This window comes from Salarias fasciatus, assembly GCF_902148845.1.
Source record: "Salarias fasciatus chromosome 7 unlocalized genomic scaffold, fSalaFa1.1 super_scaffold_4, whole genome shotgun sequence".
NCBI lineage: Eukaryota > Metazoa > Chordata > Actinopteri > Blenniiformes > Blenniidae > Salarias > Salarias fasciatus.
The window spans coordinates 528,982-540,384 of record NW_021941229.1 but is presented as its reverse complement, the minus strand read 5'-3'; the positions used below and the strand labels follow the sequence as shown (position 1 = coordinate 540,384).

Genomic DNA, 11,403 nt, shown 5'->3' with positions numbered 1-11,403 from the left:
TGGAAGATACTTGTCATACTTAACAAAAAAGAAGTCTGATTCTCAAACTATTTCCTCTATTAAAGATAGAAGTGGCAAACAATTTTTTGATACGGCTAGGATTAATGACGCCTTTAGAAGTTGTCCTCTCTCCCCTTTGCTTTTTGCCCTCGTTATTGAACCTCTGGCGGAGGCAATACGCATTCATTCCGGTGTGCATGGCCTAACAATTGGAGAGAGGCAGCATGAGATTAATTTATATGCTGATGATGTACTCATATTTTGTCCCAACCGGAGACTTCCATTCCACATCTAATTGACGCTGTTAATAGGTTTGGTGACGTCTCGGGCTACAAAATAAATTTTAAGAAATCAGAGGTCATGTCGCTTGGCACGTTAAAACATCAACCGCCCACTACTGCACCATTTCCTTTTACCTGGTCTCCAGATGGGTTCTCATATTTGGAAATCAAGATAACCCCCTCTTTCGATAAGATGTATAGGGCCAATTTCATTCCTCTATTTAAACGTATTAAGTCAGACTTTGACAGATGGAAAACCCTGCCCCTGTCTTGGTTAGGCCGTGTGTCTCTTTTGAAGATGAACATTTTGCCCAGGCTTCTATACCCCATTCAGATGATTCCAATTCTTTTTCTTCACAAGACAATCAGAACTTTGGTTGAGGTGGTTGAGCTCGTTCATCTGAGCGGGTAGGAAGCCACGTTTAAAAATTTCTACCTTATTCCTCTCATCCCTAGACGGAGGCCTTGATCTCCCAGACGTACGGAAGTATCAGCTTAGTGTCCATATGCGGGCTGCTGCTGATTGGATAAGAAATCCTTCCTCTCTTTGGCTCGACATAGAGAGCTCCATGTCCAGATTTCCGCTAAAAAATTTGCTGTTTCTAAATAAGAAATAAAATTTTGAAGATGTGCAGCAGTAATCCTATTACTATTAATACTGTAAGGGCCTGGCGAATTGTTCAAAAACTTGAGGGAAGGTCTAAATTTACGTCTTTTTTTACACCTTTGTGCGATAACCCTTTGTTTTTACCCGGCACGACGGATTTTGGTTTTCAAGTTTGGGCAGCAAAAGGAATCTGCAAATTTTCTGATTTGATTGAGGGCACTACTCTGTTATCCTTCACTCAATTGATGGATAAATATGATATTAAGAGGCAGGATTTCTTTCGCTACATACAGGCCAGGGATTTTGTTAAAAAAAAAAAAAACTACATTACTTTTGGGCCAAATTGTCTCAGTCTGTGAGAGGCGATTATTCTCCCCAAGATTTAAAATTTCTATTGGATCCTTTTATGACCTATTGAAAGACTACACTACGTCAAACACGGCCCACTTAAAAGGGATCTGGAGGGTGGAGTTAGGGATGGAAATAATTCAGGAGGGGTGGGATGGAATATGGAAGAATGCAAACTCTTTAAGCATCTTAGGCGGTGGTTGCTTCGTTTTGTCTCGTTACTGTGAATTTGACATATTAACATTATGCTTATTCACTGTTTTTATTTTTACCAACCAATGTAACATCTTGAAGCCTCTGAGGCAGCTGTTGTTGTGATACTGGGCTATACAAAAATAAATTGATTGATTGATTGATTGATCTGTAATAGGGTCAAAGCTATGCAACTTAAAATTTTACATAGGGCGCATATTTCTCCCTCACAGCGGCATAAATTTAACTCAACCTTCTCCTCATCATTTTTAAAATGTAAAACGGAGACTGGTACTCTTACACATTGTTAGTGGTCCTGTAGGAAAATACAACAATTTTGGTGTACTGTGAAATGTGAATTGGATAAAATCTTCGCTACCAATACACATTTTAACCCTCTATGCATGCTACTCGGACTAACAGATACCTCAATTACTGGTAAATACCAACCACAACTCTAGATGCTTACGTTCTGTGCAAGGAAATGTGTGCTCCTGAACTGGATTGCAGACCATGCAAATCACAGTGGCTACGAACAGTGTTGGACTATATCTCTCTGGACTATCTGACAAGCAAACTGCATGATAGGGAAGATGCCTTCCATAGAGTTTGGGATCCTTTTATGGTATATGTCGGCCTGGACATTTCTGCAATTTTCAGGCGGGGTTTTGTTTTATTGCAAACATGAATACTATTGTGGTGTGTATTTTTGTATTTTATTTATTTTTTGGAAGTGAGCTGGATTGTTTCGTTTTTGTATTGTTCTTTCCTGTTTGTCTTCTTGTGGATAACATCAAAATCAATAAATATATCTTAACAAAAAAAAAGTTTCATTGCCTGTAATCAAGCTGTAGTTGAACGTTTCTGAATGTTTACACAGCTGCATATATGGCCCATTTGCAGGCTATTGTCCATAAATTTCGTGTTTTCTACAAAATACATATTCAGGACCATGTATGCATTTTATTCTGAATGTCAACATCCTGTCACACGAAATTCAGAGTGTTGAAGCACAACAACCAGGATGAAGAGACGCTGATTTTGGAAGTGGAGAATCACAACATTTTATCTGACCCCAGTCATCCTTTCTACAGGATGTACAGAGAAAGACGCCAGTGTGGCCCAGACTGCTCAGCTTCTGGAGGTCGATGCTAAACAGCGCAGCGCTGCTCTGCTTCTCCGGCCGGCGGAACAGAGACGCAGCGGAGCAGAGCGGAGCGGAGGGTTCTGACAAAACGGAGCGGAGCTGAGCGGAACGCAGCACAAACGGACGCAGTGGAATTTGGAGGTGAGCGTGTAGTGGTAGCTGGTTGCAGACCGTGAGGTGCACTGGTAAAGATACCAGTATTGGTCGTGATGCTGCACAGATTACTTGTACTCAGAGAAAGTTCCCCGACACAACCTGGAGAGCGTTACATAACGTCATCAGTCAGCAACGTCAGCTGCAGGCCGACGAGAGAGGACGAGCGACGTGCGTGGGTTGAAGACTTTTCAACATTAAGGAGAAGGACTAAATGAGGACAGACTGCAGGTCACCTTCCCACTGATAACTGGTTCTACACCAGCTGCTCCATCAGCTGAGACGTGTGGAGCAGGTGGAGGTGGTTCACATGTGGTTTGAATATGGAGAACGAATTACACTGAATGGCAGTCAGTCAGTACTGGTATCCTTATTCAGTCTGGACAAGTAGCTGAAGGTTATTACTGGTACTGGTACTGGTACTGGTACTGGTACCTGTCCATTTAAAAGTGGTTTCGGTGTGTCTCTACATTTGACTTGAACGTCCAGCAGTCTGAACTCACTTGCTGGCCAGGTGAACCTTCGGCGTGACGCCAAACTCTCCAAACAGGGTAACAAACACGTTGGCGTCCGTCCCGGCGCCCTTGACGTCCCCGGTTATGGTCACCACCTCGTACACTGCAAAGCAGAAGAAGGGAGACACTTGAGAGAATGTGGGATTCTGCAGTAAAAACAAAAACAGGTTAAATGGACCTTAGACATGAAAACAACCATAAACTGTTTCTGGCCAGCAGGAGGGAGCGTTCTGTTCCCTCCACACGGCTGCCAGGGAACTCCATCTGCAGCCAGTCCTTGTCTGGTGATCCAGCAGCCAAACGGATCTCGCCTTTCACAACCACCTCATGAACGTGTCTTCTCTTCATCAGAGAACGAAGTCCCGGGACGTCTGCACTGCCTGAAAGTCAGTTTGTGTGAAGAATTCTGGAGGAGTGAGCAGAGCAGAGCAGCGCGGCGAGAGAACCAGTTCGTGCTTCAGATCACCTCTTCATGTCTGTTTTGCCAGAGACAGGTAGCTCTGTAGAGGGAACGGACGGCCAGAGGCGGCCGCTGGCTCATAGGTTCGGGGCAGTCAGGAACAGTTTGATGAGTCCACCTCTGACTTTTAGAAAGAAAGGATTGTGTACGAGAATGAAGAGAAAAATGAAAGTTTTCATTACAGAGAATCCATCCCTGGACAGCAGCAGTAACCAGCCAGCTGTGGGATTTGGACCAGCAAACCTCTTTAACCTCTAGCCAGAGATGTCAAACATGAGGCCTGTGGGCCACAACCAGCCGGGAAGTGTCTGTACTGTCTGTACACACTTCCGTTGTTTAGGATTCATCACCTTTGCAGAAGAATAGTTATTTTCAAACATGCAGGATCCTGAAGCAGTGGAAGGACAGGAGAGACAGGAGGGTGAGAGCAGCCTGACGGGTTGGTTCGGCCCGGCCCCCGGCCCCCGGCCCCCGGCCCCCGGCCCCCGGCCCCCGGTCCCGGCCCCCGGCCCCCGGCCCCCGGCCCCCGGCCCCCGGCCCCCGGCCCCCGGCCCCCGGCTCCCGGCCCCGGCCCCCGGTGACGGAACGGGACGGCACCCAGCACTTGTCTGAGCCTGAGCTGCTGCTGAGCTCCGTTCATGCAGAACACAGCATGAATGGGGGAGGGGGGGGGGGGGGGGGGGGGGGGGGGGGGGGGTGACGGAGGTGACCCGCAGGAACCCTACAGGCCTGTACCTGTGCTGGGGGGGGGGGGGGGCTGCAGGCCTGTACCTGTGGTGGGGGGGCCCTGCAGGCCTGTACCTGTGGTGGGGGGGCCCTGCAGGCCTGTACCTGTGGTGGGGGGGCCCTGCAGGCCTGTACCTGTGCTCCTACCTTTCTTCTTGTAGTACTCGTCGTCGTAGCCGTCAGAGGAGTCGGTGTGGTAGTTCAGCAGTTCGTTCTGGTAGAGCACAGCGTAGTCCACCTGCCTGGTCCGGGACTTCTTCCCCTTCTTCTTCTTGTCTTCATCACTGTCTGCAGATCCCTTCTTCTTGGCCTTCTTCTTCTTCTTCTTCTTTGCGTCTTCCTCTTCTTGCTCTTCCATTAAAGGCTCCTCGTCATCGTTGCTGTGGGACTTTTTCTTCTTTTTCCCGTCCTTGGACTTCTTGTCCGTGGAGCCCATCTCGTCCTCTGCCTCTGGACTCTCTGAGGAGGATTTCTTCTTTTTCTTCTTCTCCTCCTTGCCTCCTTCAGTCACTTCCTCCTTGAGCTTCTCTGACTTCTCCTTTTTGGGTTTGCATTCTGTCTGGTTGTTGTTCTGCTCGCTGTCACCATCGTTGCTTCTAATCACAGACTCATCTTCAGCTTCCTCCCCTGGTTTCTTCTTCTTCTTCTTCTCTTTTACCCTGTCTCCCTCTCTTTTGGTCTTCTCTTCCTCTGGGGCCTCCAAACTGTCCGAGCTTCCTGCTCTCTTGTGTTTCTTCTGACTCCTCTCCCGTTTAGTGGATTCCTCGCCGGCTACGCCGCCGCCGCCGCCTCTCTCCTCTGGGTTTGGCTTGGTTTCCTCCACCTCATCATCAGCCTCTTGGGTTTCTTCTGAAGCTGTGGATTTCGTCTGTTTCGACGGCATCTTTTATTCATCCACTTCCCTGGACTTCAGCTCACTAAGTGCTGCGTTGAGTTTCTAATGGTGTAAGGCAATTCGTTTGACCCTGGGCTGTGGTGAGGCGGAGGGACCGCCGGGTCCACGCTACACATGTCCCGACTCGGGACGCTTGGAGGTGTTGACTGCCGCCCGGGGCATCTCAGACCCATCCGGTTTGCAGTATGGTCATACAAATGCAGACAGTACTCATGAAAAATTACTGTCATCTCTGCAGTCACGTGAGCGACGGGAGAAAGCCCGTGAAAAAGGAGCCTTGCTCAGAGAACTTATCCTCGCTGCCACGGCTCGCTCCATTATTCATAGTGTCAGGATCGCTTTACGGGACGGGGTGTTTCGCTTTTACCTGCAGCCACACACACACACACACACACACACACACACACACACACACACACACTTTTACAGCATCTTGCTTCATTCTAGAACAGGGTGAAGCATCGTGTTTGAAACACATTGTTACGTCTTGGGACAAAAAGACGCCAGCGCCTGGGACAGGCGTGGCTTCATCTCCAAACGCTCAGTGACTGCTCTTACTCTCACAACTTTTAACCCACTGCTGGAAAACTAACTCTTTCACAAGTTGGATGATTCCCCTCAATCTGAGAACCTGTTTCCAACAAAGTTCCCAAGTGAAAACAGACAACTTCCGTTATTTGGTCCGTTTACAGAACAACCCACTGAACACCACTGCTTGTGAACAGTTCCCACGATTTTTCTCTGTGTTCTCTCTGTGTTCTCTCTGTGTTCTCTCTATGTTCTCTCTGTGTTCTCTCTATGTTCTCTCTGTGTTCTCTCTGTGTTCTCTCTATGTTCTCTCTATGTTCTCTCTATGTTCTCTCTGTGTTCTCTCTGTGTTCTCTCTATGTTCTCTCTGTGTTCTCTCTGTGTTCTCTCTATGTTCTCTCTATGTTCTCTCTATGTTCTCTCTGTGTTCTCTCTGTGTTCTCTCTATGTTCTCTCTGTGTTCTCTCTGTGTTCTCTCTATGTTCTCTCTGTGTTCTCTCTGTGTTCTCTCTGTGTTCTCTCTGTTCTCTCTCTATGTTCTCTCTATGTTCTCTCTGTGTTCTCTCTATGTTCTCTCTGTGTTCTCTCTGTGTTCTCTCTGTGTTCTCTCTGTTCTCTCTCTATGTTCTCTCTATGTTCTCTCTGTGTTCTCTCTATGTTCTCTCTATGTTCTCTCTGTGTTCTCTCTGTGTTCTCTCTGTGTTCTCTCTATGTTCTCTCTATGTTCTCTCTATGTTCTCTCTATGTTCTCTCTGTGTTCTCTCTGTTCTCTCTCTATGTTCTCTCTATGTTCTCTCTATGTTCTCTCTCTGTTCTCTCTATGTTCTCTCTATGTTCTCTCTGTGTTCTCTCTGTGTTCTCTCTATGTTCTCTCTATGTTCTCTCTGTGTTCTCTCTGTGTTCTCTCTATGTTCTCTCTATGTTCTCTCTGTGTTCTCTCTGTGTTCTCTCTATGTTCTCTCTATGTTCTCTCTGTGTTCTCTCTATGTTCTCTCTGTTCTCTCTCTATGTTCTCTCTATGTTCTCTCTGTTCTCTCTCTGTCAGCCTCTTCAGGCTGTGGTGGAACATGCCCTGTAGGGCTTTGTCTTCCCATGATCCTCCTCTGGCTCCTGGTTCTCTCGGGGTTCCACCGTCTGAGGTGGAACCCTCAGACGGTGAGCAGGTTCTCACTGGGTCATGTTCTGGATGTGTTCTTGGAGGGAGGATGTTTCCTCCTGGATGCTGGCTTTGACCTTTGACCCTCCCCAGTCCTCGGCCTCCAGCCTCAGGACCTGGACTTGGGGTGGAACCCTCCTGCTTTGTGAGGAGGTTCCTGGTCTTGATGTCGGTAGCTCTCATCTCTTCCAGAGTCCAGGATATTATACCAGCTGGGTAATCTGATTACTGGTAGGACAGACATGTTAATGTCCTGGATTTGATTCCTGCCATCCAGCTGACTGCTCAGGATCTGTCTCACCCTCTGGAGGGATCTGGCTGTGGCTGACCTCTGACCTCTGACCTCTGACCTCCGGGCTGCTTCATCCTGTGGTTCTCCAGGTATCTGTAGCTTCTTCCACAGCTCTGATGTCTTCAGGTAGTTCAGCCCTTCAGTCTGGACCATCGTCCCTCTGCTTGATACCATCTGTCCACACTGATCCAGTCCCAGAGACGTCCCCATGTCCCTGCTGGACGTCCCGGTGAGGGGGATCAGGGAGTCCATGTCCCTGCTGGACGTCCTGGTGAGGTGGATCAGGGAGTCCATGTCCCTGCTGGATGTCCCGGTGAGGGGGATCAGGGAGTCCATGTCCCTGCTGGACGTCCCGGTGAGGGGGATCAGGGAGTCCATGTCCCTGCTGGATGTCCTGGAGAGGTGGATCAGGGAGTCCATGTCCCTGCTGGATGTCCTGGTGAGGTGGATCAGGGAGTCCATGTCCCGATCAGTCTTGGCTGCAGCTTGATGTCGTCCATGTAGATGCTTTGAAATGTCCAAAAACTGTTGCATTGTGGGTGTTCTTCCACAGTCCTTCTGACGGCCTGGCTTTGAGGCTAACGGCTGATTAGCCGCTGATACTGCAGCTCTCGGTGTAATGTCGCTCCTCTAAAGAAATTTGTTTGCTCATTTTTAATTGTCATCATTGTCTATTTCTGAAAGTGTTCCTGAATGAAAAAACAGCCACTTCCAATTCTTAATGTTCCGAGTGTGAAATGACATTCACACAGCAAGTCTGATACTTTATCACTGTCCAACAATCCTCTTCATAGCAGCCGAAAAGAAAGCAGCCTGCAGGTTTCTGACACATCTGCAGATCATCCCATTAGCCTTATTGCTGCCATCTGACACCGGGGGGGGGGGGGGGGGGGGGGGGGCACACGCCATGGTCATACTGATCTATCAACATCACATTACCCCGAGGCCGAGACGCTGCAGTCAAACCTCATCTGATAGCAGATATTGTTTTTCTTCTTCCTGTATGTATCTGTATTCTGTGTCTGGAACAAATTAATAAAATATATGATGAAACCCTAGAATCTAATATGTAATTAAAGTTACAACAGGTCAGCCATTCCTGTGATTATTGACATCTATTAGGCCATCAGGTTGTGATTATTATGGGATGCCTACAGCTTCCTGAAGGCAACATGTGAAGACTAAGCAGAACATTCAGTAATCATACGCAATGAAGATGCATTAATATGGAATATTTTGCACTATTATGCAATCTGTGCTAAAGGACTTATGAGATTATCCCAATGAAAACCCAGACAGTATTGAGAAAATCCAAACAAGTTTATTTACAAACACAGTACAAGTATAAAGTAACGATCCAGGATCAGTTAAGAAGTGCTGTGTGTGTGTGTGTGTGTGTGTGTGTGTGTGTGTGTGTGTGTGTGTGTGTGTGTGTGTGTGTGTGTGTGTGTGTGTGTGTGTGTGTGTGTGGGACTGGGGCTTGAAGGAGATACTGCCAGAACACAGTTTTTTATATGTGTAATGTCACCTTGTTTCATCAGACTGCTTCCTCAACTTCCCCCTGCCCTGTAATCAGGTATGATTGGAAAACAGCTTCGTGGTTTCAGCTCAAAAAATTCACATTTACTGAATTTGCATCTCCTGCACACGAGGAGTCGATAAACATGAGAACAGAGTTCAAATCAAACACAAAGAAAATGAGAGCGGAGCAAGCGAGCACGAACGCTGAGTCTTTCAAGACTTCCTGCGGTGAAAAATGAACATTCGCAATTCGAAGTGGAGGGAAAACAACAAATCTCCTAGCAGGGCGAGCAGCCATCATCGTCCAGGTGGCCAGTGGCATGCGTGGTCAGCTCCATCAAGCTTTGACAAGATTAAACATTTTCTTTTCATTTTTGTTATAACTGCATTCCACACTGATTTTCAAAACGTATCTTATCTCCAGGCTGGAAACAGGGAAATCAAGTAAAACCGTTCAAAAAGCCAATACAGGAATTGGCCAATGAAGGGGAAACAGATAAAACCACTCAAACAATTATACAGGAAGAATGCTCAAATTATAATTAATTCAAACTATTAATACAACTTCTTTCTTCAGAAATGGAAACAAAGAGAAGGAAAGACATTGGAATAGAGTGAGATGAAAAAAAAAGAAAAACAGATAAAGGAAAAACCTTTAAACATAGAGAAAAGGAAAAAAACACTGGAGAATTATTTACAAGAAAACCAGAACCAAGTTGGCTGTGCAGCTGGTACTGCTCTAACAGAGGCAGCAAACAGCTGAGGGAGAAAATCCATGAAAGGAGAGAGAATTCTCTAGAAATGACCACCAAGTTGGAAACATGGTAATAAAACATGTCTAACTTGTGCCCGTGGCACTGTCTGGGTATGTATTGCTTTTTCTTTGATGGGATTTTTTCTTAAAGGGGACGTTGATCGGCTGGTTTTGCTCATTCGTATTTAATTTCTAGCCACCCCCCCCCCCCAGAGGGCCTATACAGGATAACCGGCACTGAAAGCTCACGTTCCCTATTAGTGGAGAACAATCCAACGCTTGGTGAATTCTGCTTCACAATGACAGGAAGAGCCGACATCCAAGGATCAAAAGCGACGTCACTATGAACGCCTGGCCGCCACGAGCTGGTTCTCCCTGTGGGAACTTTTCTGACACCTCCTGCTTAAAACCCAGAAAGTCAGAAGGCTCGGTAGATCTGTGTCTTTTACTGCGCCGCTTCCTTGCTCCCTCCTTCCTCCAAAAACGCTCTGTTCAGTTGACTCCATCCGAGTCTCATCCATGTGCGCATCCCACTCGCTGTGATTGGTCACACCCACCTTGCCGGTATGGAAGTGGAGATAACTGACAAGCGTTGCCATATCAGCTGTTTGTGAAATGGAACATTCCTCAGAAATCCAGCCTGAACTTTTGAACATGTTGTGCCTCTTCTGTGGAATCATTTCCATTTAAGTTCACGTTGCGTTCAAGGACCTCCTCGGCGGTGTGGTGCATTCAAAGACAGTTGGTGACGACTGCTGGCTCTCCTCTGGGACTCAGGCGTGTAAACAGCTGATTGTAAAAATATTTATTTGCCTCTTATTTATGGGACGATTGTATTTTCACTGACCTGCTGCAGTGACGCTGCTCTGATAGTAAACCTGCTACGTCTTGGTGTAGCATACGATGTGCTGTCATGCTAGGATAGCTCCGATGCACCACAGACAGGCTGCACTGTGTTTTCGTTTCAACTTGTAGTGATCCCACACTTTGCGTCCCAAAACGCTTCCTATTATTATTATTATGGTAGAAAGCATTCCCCCCTTGCCCCGTGTGGCAGATAACCCCGCTATTTACTCGCCAAACAGAAAATTCATCTGCCGTTGGCGGCTGTTAATTTCGGACGTTGGTGGTGATTCTAACTTTTTTGCGCTATTCCCCTATCAGCTGATGATTTCTTTGAGCACCCAACCTTACCATCTGAAATAACTTTTATAGCTAACACAGAATAAACACAGGACACTGAAAAGTTCTAACTTACCGCTTCTGCAAAACAGTGCCGTGCAAAATGCCGTCGGCAGACAGAGACTGGAGGATTTGTCTTCTTCTGACCCGGAAAAAGAAATAATTCCCACTGCTGCCTGGCGACTTCGTCTTCAGGAAAGCCAAATAAAACTGCCTTTCCAGGATATCCAAATAAACATTTTCTGGGAGCCATGTTCTCTGGATCTAACACCAACACACACACCAGGCACAGAGAACCAGGGCCGGGTCTCAGCATGACCATATAAGGAAGCCGGATCACATCTACGTCACAACAGTCCGGCTAGAAAACCCTCAGTGAACCAGAGCCTTCACAGCCAGGCAGAACGTTTTCAGGGCTTGCGGGAAAAGACATGAACCGCATTACTGGACACTTTGGTGTCGTTTCACATTGGTATCAGGCTATTTGATAGTGTTTACAGGTTAAAAAAGGTCCACTGATCAACGTCCCCTTTAATTTCAGAAAATTTGCTTGTTTGAAGCTCCACTGATTTGATTTGGTAGAAAGTCCTGGAAAGTGGCAGAGCCTGCCCTATAACCATGCTTTGTACGATTCCGCCGGTCTTTC

The 11,403-nt window shown here is 46.9% G+C and overlaps 1 protein-coding gene across 1 annotated transcript in view; it reads right to left on the bottom strand.

The window, feature by feature from the left end:
• The window catches only part of LOC115383362 (alpha-2,8-sialyltransferase 8E-like), a 23,183-nt gene extending 18,318 nt beyond the window's left edge, over positions 1-4,865 (bottom strand). The window contains exons 1-2 of the mRNA XM_030085548.1: positions 4,577-4,865; positions 3,232-3,346 (exon numbers count right to left, since the gene is read on the bottom strand). Coding sequence (XP_029941408.1) covers positions 3,232-3,346; positions 4,577-4,865 — 404 coding nt within the window. The remainder of the gene's footprint in view (positions 1-3,231; positions 3,347-4,576) is intronic.
• Positions 4,866-11,403: the final 6,538 nt, after the last annotated feature.